The 23,246-nt window shown below is 42.8% G+C and overlaps 1 protein-coding gene across 12 annotated transcripts in view; it reads left to right on the top strand.

The window, feature by feature from the left end:
* Positions 1-23,246, top strand: part of MTUS2 (microtubule associated scaffold protein 2) — a 505,324-nt gene that overhangs the window by 389,882 nt on the left and 92,196 nt on the right. For all 12 annotated transcript variants that reach the window (XM_082435506.1, XM_082435504.1, XM_082435497.1 and 9 more), the window contains one exon: positions 6,883-7,094. In XM_082435506.1, coding sequence (XP_082291632.1) covers positions 6,883-7,094 — 212 coding nt within the window. The remainder of the gene's footprint in view (positions 1-6,882; positions 7,095-23,246) is intronic.

The raw sequence follows: 23,246 nt of genomic DNA, 5'->3' as shown, positions 1-23,246 counted from the left end.
CCTGCAACTTTACCAAATTCATTGATTAGCTCTAGTAGTTTTCTGGTGGCATCTTTAGGATTCTCTATGTATAGTATCATGTCATCTGCAAACAGTGACAGTTTTACTTCTTCTTTTCCAATTTGCATTCCTTTTATTTCTTTTTCTTCTCTAGAACTAGAGAAGAACTTCCAAAACTATGTCGAATAATAGTGGTGACAGTGGGCATCCTTGTCTTGTTCCTGATCTTAGAGTGCTTTCAGTTTTTCACCATTGAGAATGATGTTTGCTATGGGTTTGTCGTTCGTATATGGCCTTTATTATGTTGAGGTAGTTTCCCTCTATGTCCACTTTCTGGAGAGTTTTTATCATAAATAGGTATTGAATTTTGTCAAAAGCTTCTTCTGCATCTATTGAGATGATCATATGGTTTTTATCCTTCAATTTGTTAATATGGTGTATCACATTGATTGATTTGCATATACTGAAGAATCCTTGCATCCCAGGGATAAATCCCACTTGATCATGGTGTATGACCCTTTTAATGTGTTGTTGGATTCTGTTTGCTAGTATTTTGTTGAGGACTTTTGCATCTATATTCATCAGTGATATTTGTATGTAACTTTATTTTTTTTGTAGTACCTCTTTCTGGTTTTGAAATCAGGGTGATGGTGATCTTGTAGAATGAGTTTGGGAGTTTTCCTTCCTCTGCAATTTTTTGGAAGAGTTTGAGAAGGATGGGTGTTAGCTATTCTCTAAATGTTTGATAGAATTCACTTGTGAAGCCATCTGGCCCTGGACTTTTGTTTGTTGGAAGATTTTTAATCACAGATTACTTGTGATTGGTTTGTTCATATTTTCTATTTCTTCCTGGTTCAGTCTCGGAAGGTTATACCTTTCTAAGAATTTGTCCATTTCTTCCAGGTTGTCCATTTTATTGGCATAGTGTTGCTTGTAGTAGTCTCTTATGATGCTTTGTATTTCTGTGGTGTCCATTGTAACTTCTCCTTTTTCATTTCTAATTTTATTGATTTGAGTCCTCTCCCTCTTTTTCTTGATGAGTTTGGCAAAAGGTTTATCAGTCTTCTCAAAGAACCAGCTTTTAGTTTTATTGATCTTTGCTATTGTTTTCTTTGTTTCTATTTCATTTATTTCTAATCTGATCTTTATGATTTCTTTCCTTCTACTAACTTTGGATTTTGTTTGCTCTTCTTTCTCTACTTCCTTTAGGTGTAAGGTTAGATTGTTTATTTGAGATGTTTCTTGTTTCTTGAGGTAGGATTGTATTGCTATAAACTTCCCTCTTAGAACTGCTTTTGCTGCATCCCATAAGTTTTGGATCGTTGTGTTTTCATTGTCATTTGTCTCTAGGTAATTTTTGATTTCCTCTTTGATTTCTTCAGTGATCTCTGGGTTATTTAGTAATGTATTGTTTAGCCTCCACGTGTTTGTGTTTTTTACGGTTTTTTTCCCTGTAATTCATTTCTAATCTCATAGTGTTGTGGTCGGAAAAGATGCTTGATATGATTTCAATTTTCTTAAATTTACCGAGGCTTGATTTGTGACCCAAGATGTGATCTATCCTGGAAAATGTTCCATGTGCACTTGAGAAGAAAGTGTAATCAGCTGTTTTCGGATGGAATGTCCTATAAATATCAATTAAATCTATTTGATCTAAGGTGTCATTAAAGCTAGTGTTTCCTTATTAATTTTCTGTCTGGATGATCTGTCCATTGGTGTAAGTGAGGTGTTAAAGTACCCCACTATTATTGTCTTACTGTCGATTTCCTCTTTTATCACTGTTAGCATTTGCCTTATTTATTGAGGTACTCGTGTGTTGGGTGCATATATATTTATAATTGTTATATCTTCTTCTTGGATTGATCCCTTGATCATTATGTAGTGTCCTTCCTTGTCTCTTGTAACATTCTTTATTTTAAACTCGATCTTATCTGATATAAGTATTGCTACTACAGGTTTCTTTTGATTTCCATTTGCATGGAATATCTTTTTCCATCCCCTCACTTTCAGTCTGTATGTGTCCCTAGGTTTGAAGTCGGTCTCTTGTAGACAGCATATATACGGGTCTTGTTTTTGTATCCATTCAGCGAGCCTGTGTCTTCTGGTTGGAGCATTTAATCCATTCACATTTAAGGTGATTATCGATATGTATGTTGCTATTACCATTTTCTTAATTGTTTTGTGTTTGGTTTTGTAGGTCCTTTTCTTCTCTTGTGTTTCCCACTTAGAGAAGTTCCTTTAGCATTTGTTGTAAAGCTGGTTTGGTGGTGCTGAATTCTCTTAGCTTTTGCCTGTCTGTAAAGCTTTTGATTTCTCCGTCGAATCTGAATGAGATCCTTGCCGGGTAGAGTAATCTTGGTTGTAGGTTCTTCCCTTTCAGCAGTTTAAATATATCGTGCCACTCCCTTCTGACTTGTAGAGTTTCTACTGAGAAATCAGCTGTTAACTGTATGAGAGTTCCCTTGTATGTTATTTTTCATTTTTCCCTTGTTGCTTTTAATAATTTTTCTTTGTCTTTAATTTTTGTCAGTTTGATTACTGTGTGTCTCGGTGTGTTTCTGCTTGGGTTTATCCTGCCTGGGACTCTCTGCGCTTCTGGACTTAGGTGGCTATTTCCTTTCCTGTGTTAGGGAAGTTTTCGACTATAATCTCTTCAAATATTTTCTCGGGTCCTTTCTCTCTCTCTTTTCCTTCTGGGACCCCTATAATGCCAATGTTGTTGCGTTTAATGTTGTCCAGAGGTCTCTTAGGCTGTCTTCATTTCTTTTCATCTTTTTTCCTTTATTTTGTTCCTGTGGCAGTGAATTCCATCATTCTGTCTTCCGAGTCACTTATCCATTCTTCTGCCTTAGTTATTCTGCTATTGATTCCTTCTAGTGTGTTTTTCATTTCAGTTATTGTATTGTTCATCTCTGCCTATTTTTTCTTTAATTCTTCTAGGTCTCTGTTAAACATTTCTTGCATCTTCTCAATCTTTGCCTCCGTTCTTTTTCCGAGGTCCTGGGTCATCTTCACTATCACAATTCTGAATTCTTTTTCTGGAAAGTTGCCTATCTCCACTTCATTTAGTTGTTTTTCTGGGATTTTATCTTGTTCCTTCATCTGGTACATAGTCCTCTGTCTTTTCATCTTGTCTATCTTTCTGTGAATGTGGTTTTCATTCCACAGGCTGCAGGATTGTAGTTCTTCTTGCTTCTGCTGTCTGCCCTCTGGTGGATGAGGCTATCTCAGTTTCCTAGTTTAACTGGATGGAAATCAGAATATTTTAAGCAACCAGAGTTTTGATTTTTTTTTTGGAAAGAGACTAAACACACGTAACTTGACTCTACCTGGCTGCAGACAGAGGTCAGTGGCATGTCTGCCTGCTTTGAACCTTTGACCTCCCCAGAAGCAATATAAATACCACAAAGAACAGGGAAGGAGGTAATAAAATCTTCCAGCGCATGGAAATGTCCTCAGGGGATGTGGCATGGCCCTCATTTGAAGCGTGTATGGTGGCTTTTCTGGAGAAGTTTGGGTGTAAGAGGTCAGAAGTGGGTCACCATCATCACGTTCGTTCCAGTGCCGACCATGTGCTCCCTGAGCTCCCTGTGATCACTGGCTCAGAACTTTTCTGTCCCGTGTTCCCATTTACCCTTTACTTCCTAAGCAGGTTTGTATTTAAGCTTCATCATGTGCTGGCTTTTAAGAAAAGACAGCAGAAGGAAGCAAAATCCTTTTTAATTTTTAATGAACCAGGTGAAGCTGGCTGTGTGTCATTCATCTTCTTTCAACATAAGCTCTCTGTCCCCAGGACGGTGGGTGAGGCTGTGAGGCCATCCTTCCATACCATCCTGGGGATGGTCTGACATATGGGCGGACAGGAAAGTGAGTGACAGAACGATACTTCAGGGAATAACTGTAGACATATTTGACAAAATCCACAGCACAAGAAAAGAATGCTGTTTTTAGTGAGGAGCAGAGCTATGCTGCTGACAGTCAAATGATTATTAGTCATAGGCAGGGTTATATTTGATATATTGGGTTGGCCAAAAAGTTCATTTGGGTTTTTCTGTAACATCTTACAGAAAAATCCAAGTGAACTTTTTGGCCAACCCAATATTTAAAAAGATGGCAGTACCCTTTTCAACTAAAAGCAATAGAGGACTTCACATGCAACCTTGTTTCTCCACGTTTCCTTCCAATAGTCTTAGCACTGAGGCCTGAGTGTTGGTCTGTGCTGTGAAGCGCAGCCAACCTGGAGTCCCACGTAAGGACTGGTTTCATCAGGTGGTTTGGTGTCACAGTACGGCTAAACATTTGCTTGATACGTTCATACCAAAAGCTGATGTTCTCAGGGGAGCCAATGTCCTGGCTCAGAACGTTGGTTTGGTGGCCCCAGGGCTAGAAATGTGGACTGAGTATACCGGTGTTCAGTAGAACCCTGGAATATTGAATGTGTGAATAAAACCAGTTTAATAACAACACCAATATCAAAGTAAACACCAAGAATAGGATTTCACCAAATCCTTTCATATCGGCTGTTTACAATATAATTGCTAACCTAAAAATAATGATGATGATGGTAATAATAATAATAACAGAGGATAAATCTGACAGCCAAAAACACAGGACAACATGAGCATTTACTAATATCCACAAGTTCAGAGTTAACTCTATATGCTATAGATTGCAATTAGCTTTAATTGACTGAGCTGGAAGTATGTTTTATTATTTCTTTAGATTTCTAAAAGAAGTGCCTTGTATTGTAACGGTGTCAGGCACCTGGTACCTCAACACATTAGAAAACACTGGAGTGTTTTAAAAAATCACCAGCCGCAGCAATAAAATGGCAAACGGTAATCCTGAAGAAAATCTGCCTTGGGTCTTAGACTGTGTCTTAGAATTTAATGCAGGCAGTAAAATTTCTCACATTTTGTCAGTAGTTATTTTTCTTTTGTTTTCAGTATTGAGAATGTTGGGATTAAGTATATATTAAGATTGATTTGCTTTCTGGAATGTTGTATACTCTTATGCCATCAAGACAGTTTAAAGAAGCAATAATTTCACATTCTACTATTCCATTAAGCCATACTAGTTGAAGATATGTCATATGTGAGGTCGCATTCCAGTCTCTGATGATTTCCTTTTTTTAATAATTAATTGATTGATTGATTAATTAATTAATTTTTGGCTGCGATGGGTCCTTGTTGCTGTGCGCAGGCTTTCTCTAGTTGTGGTGAGCGGGTCTACTCTTCGTTGTGGTGTGCGGGCTTCTCATTGCGGTGGCTTCTCTTGTTGCGGAGCACGGGCTCTAGGCATACGGGCTTCAGTAGTTGCAGCACGCGGGCTTCAGTAGTTGTGGCTCGTGGGCTCTAGAGCGCAGGCTCAGTAGTTGTGGCGCACAGACTTAGTTGCTCCGCAGCATGTGGGATCTTCCCGGACCAGGACTCGAACCCGTGTCCCCTGCATTGGCAGGCAGACTCCTAACCACTGCGCCACCAGGGAAGCCCTCTGATGATTTCTTAGAAGGAGGAAGATTTGATTAAAATTAGCATGGTTACCATTAAATTAACAATCAGAAGTATTTAGATCGATTAACCATCTTTTCCCCTTAAAAGACGAGGCCATTATGTGTTCTCAGGCCCGTGACTCTGCTGCGACTCAAGGTATCAGGTACTGAAGAGGGCACTGCTTTCTGATTTGTTCTGTATGTTACTCCCTGATGTTTTGGAGGCAGAGCGGGGAGACGGAAGAACGGTGGAAACACTCAAGTTGATTCATGATTGTGTGGTCAGTGTCCCTGTCATGTCCTCTAGGACGTGATCTGTTGGAGCCAAGGAAAGAATATTCTAGGGAACATAAGTCCACTGGCCACCGCAGGGGCTGTCTGTGGGTGTCAGGTCTGTCTGAGCCTCGTGCTAGGACAGCCGATCCGAGGAAGACTCTTGCTTACCCGAGGGTCTGGGACCGTGATGCAGTGCTTGTCTCTGAGCTCTTTCCTGGGCCTTTACACCTTAATGCTTCAGCCTAATAATCTCCTTAAAGCCTCCCCAACCCCAGGCGGAATTTCTGGTTGTTTCCTCTGTGCGCCTCCTCAACACACACCCCTAACATTTTGCCCAGCAGGAACCAGATCTCAGAGGCTTTGTGGGCCATGTAAGGAACGAGCACTTTCTTCTTACTGCAACGGAGCGTAAGGAGTGGAGGGAGGGGTCCACGCAGGCCGTGGGCTCTTTTCTGTTTATAAAGATCATTCTGGCTGCTGTGCAGTGAAAGATGAGAAAAAGCAGGGCTCCCGTTAGAAGGTGAGAGGTTATGGTGGCTGGGACTGGACCTTCAGCCGCGGAGGTGGTGTGAATGCTCACATGGAGGGCATGCGTGCTGTAGGAATTTAAAGTCAGAAATCCCTGCAGCAGAGGTCATCAGACATGTGGCTTGAACCTGACATTAAAGAAAGGGTCGAGGGGAGGGAAGGGCTTGTAGGCATTACTCCCCGATGCCCAGTGAAAGAGTTGCTAGGTGTTAACTCTGACTTCGACCTGGATTGACTGATTGATTCCCCATTAGACATTTTCAAAGAGGAATCCCCTTGAAGAAAACAAAAACAAACACAAAAAACACAACTGCTCCAACCTCTCTAAGCAGACCTAGAAGAAATGCAGGCAGCTAGAAGGAATTGGGCCATTTTGTCTGTTACTCTTTTTTCCAAGCATGAAACCTTGCACTTCAGACCACATCAGCAGAGCAATATTTAAAGTCCCTGTTTTTCATTTTTAACACCTAAAATGACAAATGATGGGCAGTTCCTTCTCAGCTACCTGATGGACTCCTTCCGTCATAAGGAGCGGTTGTCACATTCGGGCTGAATGTTTTCTCACAGGTGACTGTTTTTCTTTCTAGGATACCCCAAGCAGAGGCCCACGGCCCCCCGCAACGGGGTCTCCCCCAAGCCGGACCCGCAGGCCCGAGAGGCTGAGCGGCAGCTGGTGCAGCGGCTGAAGGAGAGGTGCGACCAGCAGACGCGGCAGCTGGGCCTCGTGCAGGCGGAGCTGAGACGGGCCGTCCGGGGCTTCGAGGCGCTCGCCGTGTCCACTCAGCTCTTCTTTGGGAAGGTGAGTCCACACCTGGTGAATGTTGAAGGGCTTTCGGTTTGTGGGGAGGACGGCGGTGGTGATGGTTGTTTGCGTGTGTGTTTCAGTTCGAGTTTGGGGTTAGAGACCAGTTTGATTTGCAGGTCACATGACATCTCCGCCAGCATCGTGTAATGTTTTGGGTGCCAAGTTTAGACTTGAGCGTGGAAGACATTAGTCTGGGAAGAAGGATTCATAACCTGCACTGCAAAAGGGAAAATTATGTAAAAAAGAAGGGAAAGGGTATAAATGAACGTTTTGAAGGTGAGGTCTTGGAAGAGAATGGAGCTTGTGCTTGTTTGCATTTTAGCCCCGAGACGGCCAGGGTCTGAAATGTCTACACCTTTCAGTACAGAGGGAGCCAGAGCGGTGCCACTTTGGCTGTCAAGGGGACCTGGAAGGTGCCGGGCTGGGGCCTCTTCTCGGGGCCACGCTCACAATGCGTGTGGGGCAGCATGGGGTAGGGGCGTCCTCCCTGCCCCCTCGGTTCTTCTGACAATGCAGAGAGGCTTGGTTTCCTCAGCCTGAGTGTCCAGAGGCTCCTGGGCCACCCGGACTCCGAGTCTGTTACCAGCCATGGTGTAGTTTGGCTTTCCTGCCTGTGAATGTGAAAGGGCGGTGGTGGGAGCGCGGGTCTGTCTTTGTGCGTTCGTGCTCCACCCTGAGGTGGCCAAGGCCTGTTTGGGGGGGAACCTGAACATTTACCTTTGAGGTTTAAACATTATGAGTTAGCACATCAATAACCCGTAAGGCATTTGTTTCATGTATGGACCTTCCGGGATCTGTAAATGAAAGTAAGAATGCTATATAAATGCCCCCCAACTAAGAAAATGAACTAACTAAATCTCTAACTAATTTAAGGAAGAAAATCAGAAGATTATTAACCAGCACCATGTCCACTGGTTTTCTTTAGTATCTGTACCGTGAAGTGTGGAGGGCTCTCTGACCTTTGATGATAGCCTGTAGCCTCTCTTGCCCCACAATGTAGACGCCTGAGCTGTCCTGTTCTGTTGTTGTTTCCTTTTTTGCTTAAAGCTTTTGGCCCAAAGAGCTAATTACCAAGTTATTGTTGTGATGAAAGACAAGACAAACAGGTTTCAGCTTTACCAATAGTTTCTGCCTCTTCCCTGATCAAAATGTTAACACCAGCAGTAAATGGCCAATTTGAATTTTATGTCTTCCCTTCTGGTCTAATACCATTGGGATCAACCTTAAAGAGCTGCAGTTGCTGCGTTCTCACCCCTGTAAGAATTAAAGTTACAAACACATTTTTGAGGTGCCAAAGGGGCCAGACTTGCCATGGTAAATATTGAGCGTTTTTCTTATTAGACAAAGAGTGACGTGTTTTCCGTTCTTCAGCTGGTTGTGTATTTTCCACTGATTGTGAAGTCTTTAATAAAGAGAGGAAAGCAGTGTTGTGCGTTGCAGTTCAGTGATAACATTTACTTTGTAACTCAGCCCGCGCTGGGATTGCGCCTTCCATGCGTCACCCAGCTTCAGAACAAATCCTTGATAAGGGTTTCGTGTGGATAGATACGCCAGCAGACATCGAATTAACACATTGGTAACATGCGCTGTGTTTTCAAGTTGGAACTTTTGGACCCCATTTATGGCGTCATGGCAGAGAGTTCCTGTGTTGAATAAGGGTCAGTTCCCTGTAGCGATGCATTTCTAGGCCCCAGGAAAATTCCTGTTGGCCCATGGACCACGAGTTTTATTTCTTTGCGGCATACACATGGCTCTTCAAGCAGAGACCCTAAAGGGCAGGTGATTTGTAGCCATCGCCATCAGACCCCCCTACCGGCTGGAGCCGCACTCGGCACGACATTTCAGCAAGATGGATGGTGGGCATGAATTTCATTTTCTTTTCAGTAAATCACAACCAGCAACTCCAGACAGGCCTCCCCAATGACCATGGCATTTCACCTCCCACACAATGTGTTCTTTTTTCCGTCCTGATCTCAACTCTTTCTCCAGAGAAACCTCAGAAGAAAAAAATGGACATTTTTCAAGTCTGTAGTTGAACGTAAGTGGCTTCCACTCAGGCTGGCATGTGTTCTACATGGTTTAAGATGCTTGATTTGAGAGTTTGCCAGGAATACCAGACTAGACCAGGGGGTGTGACCAGAGTGGAGCACCCGGGGAAGTGGAGGCCAGGCAACCTGGGAATTCTGATGATGGAGCCCCTACTACAAGGGCTCATGATCCTGAGATGCTCTCATGACCCGTGTCCCTCTTGGGGGAAGCCAATGCATCATCATCATCATTATTATTATTATTATCATTATTATTATTATTATTATTATTATTATTATTATTATTATTATTATTATCATTTATGCGGCATTGGTCACAGCCCAGCATGCCAGCTGTGCAGGGCGTGACCTCCAGAGCCAGCCTGAAAAAGCAGTATCTCTTTGCTCTTCTGCTTAGAAGACGCTGCTGGAACTCTACACCTGTATCTTTTCTACGCTGTAGCATATTCGTCTGCAGAGCAGGCGTAGTGGAGAGCGGGGGCCGTGCCAGCAAGGAGCCGGTCCCACCTGCATCTTGCGTGAGACCTTGAGCGAGTTGCGGCCCCTCTTTGAGTCTTGACAGCATCACCAACGGGAATACATCCTTGCTCCCCTCGGCTTCCCGCTGCAGAATCACCTCTGACCAGTCATCTTTGACTCGCAGTTTCCTCAGTTTCAAATAGGGTTGATAATAACTCTTTACAAGGTTATTGTGAGAATGGAGTGAATTAATGGGCAAAGGTACTTTGAACAAATATTCAATAGAACATTCTTTTTGAGGACAAGGAAAATGTGACAAATATTTTACTCTCCAGCGGGATGAATAAGACATATGTGAGGAATGTAAAGCTAAAACACAGACCAAACCCCTCTTATTTCATTTTATATATATATAAAGGATATGGCTTGGGGTGTACTTTAAGAATAGAAATAATCTCCTAGTCCAGCTATTCAGCTGCTGCTGCTATATATTTTTTCCAGAATGTGCTGATGCTATTAAGTATGGGAAGTCACTAGAAAAAGGAATTAGGAGCCTGGATAGGGGTCTTTCATTTCTGCCCCCTGCTTCACAGCTCCTGGCAGCGCGGCTGTGAAAGTTGTCAGCTGTGGTACAGCCTGAGCCCAGCGTCCAGGGATGCTGAGATGCCACATTTAGGTGCCAACACCCACCTCACGCTTGTGCTCGTTCCAGGCAGCTCTATTCCCCCCAACAAGGCACGGTCCTCACCACAGGCCAGACAGCTCTGCTGAAATCCGTGGTCCCAGACCTCTGGGGGGGCTGTACTAATAAGTGTGACTCTCAGGGACTCTCACTTCTCAGGGTCAAGTTGAAAGACTTATCTTTTGCTGCCTGGTTCCCGGGAACGCTACTCTTTAGCAGCCCCTGGCGGCTAATCCAGGAGATGGTCCTGTATTAAGTGGTGTGCCTCGCCCTGTAGCATCAAGTTTTACACAGGTTACATCTGAGGGTGTATTTATTTTCATTTTAGTTTTAATCAGATTTATTATATTTATTCAATATTTTTTTATATTGGTTTGTGTCATTTTTATCATTAACTTTATGTGATAGACGATGGTTTTTAACTATCTTTTATTTATTATTAAATAGTTTAGGCCTACAAGGCATGAAAATTGATGTCAAGCATTTGTGTACTTTCTAAGCTTAATCAAAATTAATAATGCAGCAGCCTCCTTCTCCCTAAAGTGTATATATATGAATGTATATATTTTTCTTTTACTCTTTGACTTTTTATCACAAAAAAGTATTGAATAAGTGTGGAGAAGTGTGGAAAGAATAACACCCAAATACTCATCATTTAGGTTTAATACTTAATGACATGTTTCCGTATTCACTTTATCTATTTTTTTTAATATTTACTTATTTATTTCTTTATTTGGTTGTGCTGGGTCTTAGTTGCGGCAGGCAGGCTCCTTAGTTGCGTCTCACCAGCTCTTTAGTTGCGGCTTGCCAGCTCCTTAGTTGTGGCATGTGAACTCTTAGTTGTGGCATGCATATGGGATCTAGTTCCCTGACCAGGGATCAGACCCGGGCCCGCTGCCCTGGGAGCATGGAGTCTTAACCACTGTGCCACCAGGGAAGTCCCATTTGATCTATGTTTTTGTTGTTAGTTAGGGATACATATTTTAAAATATAGTTCATATACTTAACTTTTCATCTTTAATTCACTTATGTTAGTAGATTTTCATCAACCCTGCCCCGACCATATGAAAGGTTCTGTGGAGGGTTCAAAAAAGTAGAAGGCAAAGCACCCTAATAACAATATCGCTCCTGTTTATTGACCATCTCCTATGTCCTAGACACTTTACATATAGTATTTTAACCCACCCTGGTGTGGACATTATTCTCATGTGACAATCGAGGAGAATGAGGCTCAGGCAGGCCATGTAGCCTTCCAAAGACAACAGAATTAGAAAGCGATGGAGCCACGATACAAATGCAGGTCAGCCCGTATCCACCCCATATTTTTCCCACAATATTGTGGTCCTTTCTCTCCCTCTCCACCCAGCCCTCAAGGTTTTGATGTAGTTAAGGGGGAAGAACATAATGGGGAAAAACAAAATGTGAAACAATAATCTCAAAGTTAAACACATGTAGAGGATGCTAAGAGAAAATGATCTGAGGTAAGAGTCAACCTGAAGCCACAAACCAAAGTGGTGTATGTTCTGGTAGAAGCCCAGCCCTGTGAGTGGGAAGGGGCGGCCTGGGAAGGAGGCTGGCAGGAGCCGGGGCGGAGAGCTGGGTGGGATTATTGTGAGTAACGAGGAGGGCGAGAGTGTGTACGGGCAGAGGACGGGGCAGCCGTGTTGTCTGCAGTGTGGTGGCCCCTCCCTGTCTTTAAGCCCAGGGTGGAGTAGTTAATGCTTTGTGGATGGAGATCCAGGGACTCGGAACTGGTTTTGCAAGTGCGAAGGTTCCTCTATAACAGACGGCAGCTTCTCTTGGCGAAGGTGGCCCAGATTCACCCTCCCTGCTCCATAGCTGGCTGCTTCCATCCGAGCAGGCTGTGTAGAAGCCTTTCGGAAAATAAATGCATGCTTGCTTGCTTTTGCCGTTTAATACATTCGCGTGAATCATCAGGGTGAAAGACTGCCCCAGGGCTCCAAAGCAGTAGACAAGCTCTGGTATCCAGCTGCCAAGGGAGTTCATGTGTCAGGACACTTTCCCACCGAGGGGAGCTTCAGGGCAGTGATTACACCTGATCAAAACTGAAAACCGAGGGGCTTCCCTGGTGGTGCAGTGGTTAAGAAGCCACCTGTCAGCACAGGGGACACGGGTTCGAGCCCTGGTCCGGGAAGATCCCACGTGCCGCAGAGCAACTAAGCCCGTGCACCACAAGTACTGAGCCTGCACTCTAGAGCCTGCGAACCACAACTACTGAAGCCCGCTCACCTAGAGCCCGTGCTCCATAACAAGAGAAGCCACCGCAATGAGAAGCCTGCATACCGCAATGAAGAGTAGCCCCCGCTCACCACAACTAGAGAAAGCCTGTACACGGTAACGAAGACCCAATGCAGCCAAAAAAAAAAAAAAAAACCTGATAACTGTACGCTCTTTGTTGCTCCCTAAATCCTAAAAATGTCCATTTAAATATAGTATTTTGTGCTTCTCCCCCTTATAAACAGTGCCCTGTGATTATCTTTTCTTCCTTAATTTTACCTTGAATAACTAAAGCCTTAGAGAAAAAGTGAGCACCTAGGTTGGCATTTCTGACAGTTCAGCATATGACCTGATGGGAATGTGGATGAAATAGTAAATTGGCTATTCCACCGATTGTTGTTCTAAAAGAACGTTTGTGTCCCCAGAGTCAATGTGACCACGGTCCTTTGCTGGGAGAACCATGAGTGTTAGCTCTTACCCTTAGGACTTGAGCTTAAGGAAATGCTTAGCCTAACCCCCAAATATCAAAATATTCCCAATGTCAAGGGTTAGAACACCCCCTCCCCGCCCCAGCTATGCCAAGCAGCTCTTTGAAGTAATAAGAATCCCTGGCCTGGGGTGTCAGTTATGGAAGCCATCATGATAGGTAGAAAATAAAACTCTAAATTGCGAAGTCTTCTCAGCTTTTATGGAAGATCCCCAAGACTGGGGCCTGATAAGACCCAAATTCACTGATGATAAAGTAAATTTCATAATAAGGTGACAAGAGTAGATACTCGACTAACGTAGAGACCAATTGCCCCAATTCAGTTCATTTCTCTTATGCTTTGTCATAAATGGTTTCTTTTTTTGATTAAATGATGCTCCTTTTGAATACAGATGGACATATGGGAGAAGAAAGATGAGTTTCATCTGCTCCTCTCAAAAGGGGGTCTGCACTTGGCTAAAAGTGGTCTGTAGTGACAGTGCATGCCTTGGAAGTACTCTAAGATGCAGAACTGGGTGTCACGTTCCCCCAGGCCAGGGAGGCAGCAGAGGGCAGTGGGAGTGGCACACTGAGGCCACACCCCCCCCCCCCCCCCCAGCCTATGTGGACCCAGGCCCTCTAACAGATACCCAAGTCTCTACTTAAATGTCACTGGAAATTTATTTTAAAATAAATTAAATGCTGTAACTCCCCTCCAAGTAAGAAGTGGAAGGAATGATAACTTTAAAAAAAATGATTACTGCCTAAGGAGATAGGAGATATGGTTGCCTCCATTCCAGAACCTCTTTGAGATGATGAGTTTGTTGACTTCTAGACCTCAAGTTTTTCTATAAAATGGTGTGACTGAAGGTCCAGCTTCAGGGGCAAGACTAGAGTGGAGGGGCGCTCATGCTCCAGGGCCTGGGATGTAATTCCGTTTCCTCAAACGCTGTGAGGCAATGCTGTAACTGAAATGCCAGGAAACGCTCAGCCCAGCGTATGCTTGTTCCTTGGCTTAGACACTTTAAGCGTATCTGCTGTGTGACCATCACCGTTCAGAAAACACATTAGAGTTTTCTCTTTGGGAAAAATCACTTTCAAGTAACAAACTTCCGTGGGACGTTTAAAACGGGAGTGAATTTCTAAGGATATTATTGTCTCCTATAACTTCTCAGGGATACTGCCAGCGCAGAGAGACAGGGAGAGAGAGCTGTGGACTTGCTGTCTAATGAGGCCAAGCTCTCCCCTCCCTGATTTGGGCATCTGTTTCTGGAAGGTGCAGGTGAAGCGGTGACTTGTGCTATGCCTTCCATCTGGGGGAGGACCGGGAGTGTGGTCCGTTTGTGCAAGGACCTTCGTTGCCTGAGCGAGTTACACCGAGAGCCTCCTCTTTACTACACACGCACTGTTTGGATTATCTCTTGACTCCAGAGACACGTCAGTGTGTACCTTACCCATTCAGAGAGGACGGATGCTCGTGGACCGGCCCTTGAGAGGAAATAAGGTTTCTGTAGGCAGAGGTGGAGGGAACCAGTACAGATGGTGGGCAGCACAGCCCTGGGACAGGGAAGGCTGGTTTTGCAGGGAGTGAAGAGTCTGATTTGCCTAAAGCTTGGAGTCTGGGACTGTCAGTACCAGAAATGAGGTGGAAGGGTTTGGCGACTTAAATAGCAAAGTAAAGGGGGTGGGGTGGGAAGTGGGATGAATTGGGAGATTGGGATTCACCTATATACACTAATATGTATAAAATACGTAATTAATAAGAACCTGCTGTATAGCACAGGGAACTCCACTTCGCTGTACAGTAGAAACTAACACAACATTGTAAAACAACTATACCCCAATTTAAAAAAAAAAAACAAAGTAAAGAGAGGCTCAATATGAGACAGTCAGGAGGCACTAAGAGTTTTGGACAGAGTATTGAAGTGTTTGAAGCTGCATTTCAGGAGGATTAATATGGTAGCGAGGTATGAGATGGATGGTAGAAAGAAAACTCCAGGCAGAGAAAACACTTAGGAAGCTCTGCTGGTAGTAATAATAATCCAGGCAAGGGGTGAGAGGAGTGGGGAGGAGGGTCTGATGCAAAGCAGAGGGCAGATACAGGACCCCAGCACCTGGGCTGTGAGCCAATTAGGGGGCTCATTAGGGTTTAACAGGTCCAAGAGGCTCCAGGTGATAAGTGGTAAACCTTCCCCATCCCCACCCCAGCAGCTCCCAAACAGAAGTCACAAAACTAGGGAATGTTAAGTTCACTTAGGATTTGTGTGTTTATAGTTCAGAGATATTTAAAGAGGTCACAGGTTCTCTTTTTAACTATTTTCTCTGAAACTGCACACTTTGTGCATCCGTGAACCCTCAAGGTCCAGGACCAACGGACTTGTAGGGATGGACATTTTTCCTCCAAAAGTAAACTTTTATTCAAATATCACCTGTCCCTTTGGAATTCAGGAGAAATTGTTGAGAATCCCATCCTCCCTATCTCGCATCCTCTCAGGAATTTCAGGTGGGATGAGCTTATTTTTTTATAGTTACTTGTGGCTCTGAATTTCTGCTTCTCTTAAATTAGCTCAGCTTGTGGGTTCCTGCCATCCCACATGCAGCATCCCTGCCTACCTGGTGTGGCTCCCCTTTGTTGGTTTCCAGGATTCTTCGTGCTTTGCGATGCTGGGAGCTCCATTAGGGAGTTAAACATGGGTTTAGATGTCAGGGGAGGAAAAAGGAAGCTGTAGAAAAGTAGACTTGGGAGACATTTGTATAGAAGTGACATTATAGAGGGCTGAGATTGACAGGAGCATGTGTACAGAAGAGGAAGGCAGACACAGGACAGCCCCTCAGTAGGGGCCCGAGGAGGAGGAGCAGGAAAGAAAGGAAACGCAGGAGATGGTGAGAAAGGTTGTTGAAAACAGAAGTCCCACCTCAAAGAAGCCAAATGAGGGAGGAGTTTCTGTAGGTTGGAGTGATTTGTAATACCAGGTACCAGACAGTGGATGAAAATGACACAGAATGAGGAAATATCCCAGAGTTTGGCACTCTCACAGGAGTATCTGTGAACAGGTCAGGACGACCAGATTCTCCTGGTTCCTTGACAACCAAATGGTTTAGCAAGTTTAGCCTCTGTCAGCCTGCGGTGAACATTTCCCTGTGAGAAGTGACAATGGTGACATCTACAGGGCATTGGCTGGAAATGAAATCTGTGCCCCCAGAAGAGTGCTTGCCAAATATTACCTTAAATTCCAGGGCGTTTTACAAAAAGCAAGTGCCACTCTCCGCCCCTTGTTCACTAAAGTGCGAACTGCAGACCTGCCTGTTCCACAGACGTAATTGAAATTAGGTTTGATATTAAAATCACACAACTGCTTTCATTTTTCATTTTATTCCTGACGATCAAAGTACTAAGCAAGAATAAGATTGATGTCACACACTGCAGGCAGTTTCCCTATGAGATAATTCATAAAAGCAGTTATATATTGCACAAACCTGAGAGTCAAACAATCTATATCTGTAATTCAGTCCCTGGAGAGCGTGAAGGCCCATGACATCTGCTTTACCAGGAACAGAGGAAGAAACATTTAAAATTCAAATGTACTGAGACTCTATGACATGGCAGTACTCTCTTGAAAACAGAGACAACATGAGAACTGTGCTGACAAAATAAATAGGAAGTGATATCATTTCTCAAACTTTTCTGCAATAGTATTTTCCCATTATTTTTTCAGTTTGAAAGAAATGCAGGGCCAGAATTCTATATCTATTTTACCAGGCATAAAGGAAGCCGAAGAAGAGGGGAAAAAAGAAACGAAGAATAAATGCAATGATTAGAAAAGTTACAAAGATATTAATCCAACTAGAACAATAATCACATTAAATGTGAGTGGTCTAAACACACTAATTAAAAGACAGAGATAGAAAGGATTTTTTTTAACCCAACTATATATTGTCCACAAGAAACACGATTTAAATATGAAGACTCTCCTGCATACCTGAAACTAGCACAACATTGTAAGTCAACTATACTCCAATTAAAAAAAAAAAGAAAAATAAATAAATATAAAGATGCTCACGAAAGTAAAGGGATGCTCACAAATAAATATAAAGATGCTCACAAAAGTAAAGAAACACATGATGCTGTGCTTCCCACCAAAAGTAATGGCCTGAGCAATTTTTCAGACCTGAGATATTCAGAATGTTTTCTTCTCTGTGGATAGGGTTTTCTCTTTTTCAGATCTTAATGTTTGCTATTGGCAATGAGCACCTCCTCAGAATGACCATTTCTGATGTGAAGACCCAACACACAAACTGAGCAGGTGATCCCCAAGATGCCAGTTGAGTCCTGGTTCCAGGTGAAATGAAGGAAGTACACTCCATGTTGTCTCTCCCACCAAATGCAGCTGTACAGCTGGCCCAGAATGCATGGAGTAGCTACTTGAGAATGCTAAAAAGTAATACGTAGCAGGCAGACTGGGAAGAAGACCAGAATTTGAAGCATCGCAGAACTGCTGGTGAATTTACAAGGGTTTCTCTCCAGTATTCCTCGGCCTGAATTCAGTGCAGCTTGAAACCTGGAAGTGGACACTTGGATGTGGGCAGAGGGGTCTCCAGGAGAAGCCCTCTGTTTCTGGCTACAGGAGTGGGAAAGGGAACTCCTAGCACTCAAAGAGAGCTAAGTAAATCTTTTTTCTTTTCTCCATTTTCTCATACCCCAACCCACAAGCACCCTTGTGGTCATGACAGCAGTAGTGGTGGCAGGAGCAACCTGCCAAACCGTGAGAGAGGGGAACGTTCCTCTCTGCTGGAAGGAGCTGTGTCCCAAGAGAGTGAGGCAAACCCCACTGCTTTTATTCTCTGGGTTTTTTTGCAATTTAGCCACAGGTGTGAGCACAGTTGTGAGAAGTGCACAGCAGAGTGGGGCAACTAATGTCCCAGCTTTCTGGCTGGAGGACTAGAAAGAGGAGCCCCAGGGAACTGGCACAGATGGTGGAGACTGGGGAGAGGGGGGAACTTGGGAAAGTGACCCCTTAAAATTGTTTATGTGCCCCTGGGCTCACCCCTGAGCTCCATGTGTGTGACTCTCACCCACAGCATATGTGGATGCTAAGAACTGAAGAACAGGAGAGGCCACCACCCGAGGCCAGACTGGCCATTGTTAGGTGTGTGTGGGGGGCAGATCCTAACAGCACTTTAAAGGCTTTGAAAACTGAATTGATGCTGGAAGCACAACCCGTAGAAGGCTGCATGGAACCATAGCCTGAACTCTACCTGATCAGTTGCCTGCTATCAATTCTACGTAAGATTTAAACAAGACCCAGTGTCACATAATGTCATATTCAAAATGCCCAGGACACAATCTAAAATTACTTAGCATACAAAGAACAGGGAAATCTCAACTTGTATGGGAAAAGTCAGCCAACAGACAGTAAATTCAGAATGACACACTTGTTGGATTTATTTGATGAAGACATTAAATGCAGCTATTTTTTAAATGCTCCAAGAAGTAAGGCCAAGTACTCTTAAAATGAATGGAAAGAGGGACTTCCCTGCTGGCGCAGTGGTTAAGAATCCGCCTGCCAGTGCAGGGGACACGGGTTTGATCCCTGGTCCGGGAAGATCCCACATGCCGCAGAGCAACTAGGCCCATGCGCCACAACTACTGAAGCCCACACGCCGCAACTACTGAAGCCCGCGCACCTAGAGCCTGTGCTCCGCAACAAGAGAAGCCACCGCAACGAGAAGCCCGCACACAGCAACGAAGAGTAGCCCCTGCTCGCTGCAACTAGAGGAAGCCCGTGCACAGCAACGAAGACCCAATGCAGCCAAAAATAAATAAATTAATTAATTAATTAAAAAAAAATTCCTGTAAAAAGAAATGAATGGAAAGATAGAAAGTCTTATCAAAGAAATAGAAGATGTAAAAACTCAAATGGACATTTTAGAAGTAAAAAATATAATAGCCAAAAAAATGAAATTCGCTGAATGGAGATGATGAAGAGTCAGTGAAGTTGAAGATGGGTCTATAGAAACTGTCAAATCTGAACAACAGAAAGAAAACAGATTTTTTTTAAAAAAGAAGAGAGTCTTGGGGACCTGAGAGAAAATAAAAAGGTCTAATATTTCTGTCATAGGAGTCCCAGGGGGAAAAAAAAAGGAGAAAGCTTGTTTACAGAAAAAAACATTTGAAGAAATAATGACTAGAAACTTGCCAAATTTGGTGAACAACATAAGCCTACAGATTCAAGAATCTCAGTAGCCCTCAAGCAGGATAAGCCCAAAGAAATCCACTTCCAGATATACTATAATCAAACTGCTGAAGACTAAAAACAAAGAAAAAATTGTGAAAGCAGTCAGAGAGAAATTACACATTACGTGTAAGAAACAATTCAAATGACTACAGAGTTCTTACCGTAAGCCATGGAGGGCAGAGGACCGTAGAACATTTTCAAAGTGCTGGGAGAAAGAACCACCAACTTAGAATTCTATATCCAGTGAAAACATCCTTTGGAATTGAAGGTGAAGTAAAGACATTCTCAGATGAAAGGAAACTAAAAGCATCCTTTGTCTGCAGACCTGTTCTAAAAGAACTGTTAAAGGAAGTTCTCCAGACAGATGGGAAATGATACCACAAGGAAACTTGGAACAACAGGAATGAAGAGCAACAGAAATAGTAAATATCTGGGTATATAATAGACTGTTCTTTTCCGATTGAGCTCTTTAAAATATACTTAAAAGCTGGAAGCCAAAATTACAACATTGTCTGATGGAGTTTTCAGTGCACGTAGATGTGATTCTTAAGATTACTACACAGAGGAGAGATTGCAGAGAGACCCATTTTGACAGTGAGGTTTCTGCTTTCCACATGTGGTGGTAAAATATTGATTTTAATTAGACCATGAAATGTTAAATTTTTATATTATAGTTCCCAAACCAGCAACTAAAAAATAATGTAAAGAGATGTGGTCAAAAGTGTAATTAGCAAATTAAAACGTAATACAAAAAAATGTTCAAATAAACCGAAAAGAGTCAGGAAACGGGAAACAGAAGAACAAAAACAGAGGGAGCAAACAGAAAACAATAAAATGGTAGATCTAAATTCAAACGTATCAATAATTACATTAAATATAATGATTTAAACCAGCAAACAGTGGCTCATGGGCCAAATCTATTTTTGTAAAGAAGGTTTTGTTGGAACATGGTGGCGTGCACTCCTTTATGTACTGCCTGTGGCTGCCTTCTTGCTGCAACAGCAGGGATGAGAAGCACAACAGACTATATAGGCCACAAAGTCCAGAATATTTATTATCTGGTCCTTTACAGAAAAAAATGTTTGCCAAGCTTTGGTCAAAACACAATAGTTAGAAGATCAAGATTGTCAGGGTATGTATGGAAACATGAATAAAAAAAAAAATGACCCAACTATCTGCTGTTAACAAGAATCTTGCTTAAAATACAGAAAGATGTAGGTTAAAAGTAAAAGGTTATAACATGGAACCATAAATCAAAAGTAAGCAGGAGTGGCTGTGTTGATAGCAGACAAAGTAGACCTCAGAGCAGAGAAAATTACCAGGGATGAGAGGGATATTACACAATGTAAACAGGTTAGTTTACCAAGAATATATAACAATCCTAAATGTGTTTGCGTCTAACAGTGAGCTTTAAAATGCACCAGGCAAAAACAGAACTGAAAGGAGAAAAAGACAAATCAAAAATTATGCTTGGAGATTTCAACACCTCCTCTCTCAGTAATAAACAGAAGCAGTAGACAGAAGGTTAGCAAGGATATAGAAGAAGTGAATAGCACCATTAACCAATGAGAAGTGATAGATGTTTATAAAATACTGTACCCAACAATAGCAGAATACACGTTCTTTTCAGGTGGACGTGGAACATTCCCCAAGATAGACTATATTCTGGGTCATAAAATTAACAAATTAAAAATAATTAGAATCATACAAAATATGTTGTCTGACCTTGATGAAATTAGACAAAAATCAGTAGGAGAAAGATAACAGGAAAATCTTTAAACATTTGGAAATTAAATAACATACTACCAAATAACCCGTGTGTCAAAAAGAAGTTTCAGGGGAAATTAGAAAATACTTTAAACTGAAGGAAAATAAAATTACTACATTTAGAAATTTGTGGAACATGGCTAACATAGTGCCTAGGATGATATATATAGTATTAAAAACTCAGAAAAGACAAAAAGTCTAAATCAATGATCTAAGCTTCTACCTGAAGACACTAGAAAAAGAATGTATGCTTGTAGCATGTATCATAGGTACAGTATAGCACAAAAATAATCCCAAAGCAAGCAAAAGAAAGGAAATAATAAAGATAGGAAAAATCAATGAAATTGAAAACAGAAAAATAATAGAATCAATGAAACTGAAAGCTGGTTCTTTGAGAGAGTCAGTAAAATTGATAAACCTATTGTAAGTCTGACAAACAAAAAGACAAACTTACCAGCATCAGGAATGAAAGAGGGGAAATCTCCACAGACCCCACAGGTATTAAAAAGGAATGAGCTATTGATACACATAACACCTTGCATGATTCTCAAAGGCATTATGCTGAGTTCAAGAAGCTACACTCGAGAATTTGCATACTCTTTGATTCTATGTATGTGATATTTTCCAAAAGGCAAAACCATAGTGATGGAGAACAGATAAGTAATTGCCAGGGTTCAGGGATGTGGGGCAGGTGTGCAAAGGTAGATTTTTGGAGTAGTGCAGCTGTTCTGTGTTCTGGTTGTGTGGTGGTAGTTACATAAATCTATACATGTTTTTAAATGCATAGAACCGTACACAAAAAAGTCTCCCCCCCACACACAACACAGTCAATGTTACTATTTTTTAATTTTTTAAGTAAATTTTTTTGAAAAGAAAAAGTCACAATCCATATGGTCATTTTCTTATTATCCTTTGGGTCTTATTCTTTTGAAGCTTATAGGAAAGGCAAATAGATTTAGTGTTTGGTGAGACAGGTTCTCACTTCTTCACGGGAATAAGTTACATCTATAGCAGGACACTGTGTAAAGTGTCAGTTTGTGGTGAGTCATCTTCAAAGCATTCATCGACGTGCTCTGGCCCAGCCTCTGACTTGGTTGACCTCTGACAAGGTACCACTCGAAATAGTACAGCCTTGGAGCTCAACAAGGACTCAGATTCTCAGCTTCCCCCTGAAAAGCCTGAGAGACAGAAAAAGATTTGAAAAGGGCAGTTAATCTGGGCAGCTATTAATCTCTAGCCTCCCATTCTTCCTCAATTAGAGGGAAATTATCCAAGCTGGGAAGGGGAAGAGTGTTCCAGAAGAATCTCAAGATGCAATCTTAGTCTATATGCACCTGCCTCAGGATAAGTCCAAGAGGAGAGGCTAAAACCCAGGGGAACCCCCATAATTTGGGGGATCCCAGGGTGATGGGGAGCTTTGCCTTGCTCATCTCACTTGGACTCCTGGTGGTGACAAACCTCCCTGACCTCCCTCGAGCTGCAGTGGATTGAGGGTGACAGAGCAGAGGGGGGTGGAGAGCGGGGAGGGTAGAATAGACTCCCGGGAGCTTCAGAGGATGGAGAACACCACCAACATGAGGTGGAACAGGGGGTGGGCGTGGACATGACAACCAGAGGCCACAGTGAGGACGTTGTGAGGACAGAGCCAGGGATCACAGCCCTTAAGGCATGGTTATACACAGCAGTGGGTGTGATGTGAAAGACGACACTCAGAATCCTTCCGGATGAGTCACAGCTCAAAGGCTGCCAGCCCAGGAGCACGATGGAAGGAGAGACAGAGGCCACCCGCCCCTGCCCGCGCCAGGACCCACTCGGAATCAAGCCGGGGTGGCGTAGGAGAGAAGAAAACCCAGGAGAGGAGGGTTTCGAACTGGAAAGTGGCTGATTTCTGTCAATCTACATTAAGAAATTATGCGATTTAACTTTCACCTAAAAGCAACTAGACTACCTTTCCCCAAACTGAGGAAAATCAGAGGCTTGAGGTAGAGATTACGGGCAGTCAGAGAATAAGAAAACTATACTTGGGAATACTTGAATTTTTGAAGTTCATATATATAACATACCTTTAAAGAATTGTTATAACTGAAAACAGGGAGGAATGGTGGAAGTCGTGTTTTTTGACCTGGTAATATATTCTAGCCGCCAGATGAGGCCCCCCGGGGCTATAGCAGCCACCCAGAGACTATACATGAGACAGTCTCTTTTTGCAGTTGGAACCCTGGAGCTCAGAGAGGCTAAGTCGCAAAGGCT

The sequence above is a fragment of the Balaenoptera physalus genome (genome assembly GCF_965194825.1).
Source record: "Balaenoptera physalus genome assembly, chromosome: 18".
NCBI lineage: Eukaryota > Metazoa > Chordata > Mammalia > Artiodactyla > Balaenopteridae > Balaenoptera > Balaenoptera physalus.
This window is presented reverse-complemented; position numbering and strand designations above follow the sequence as displayed.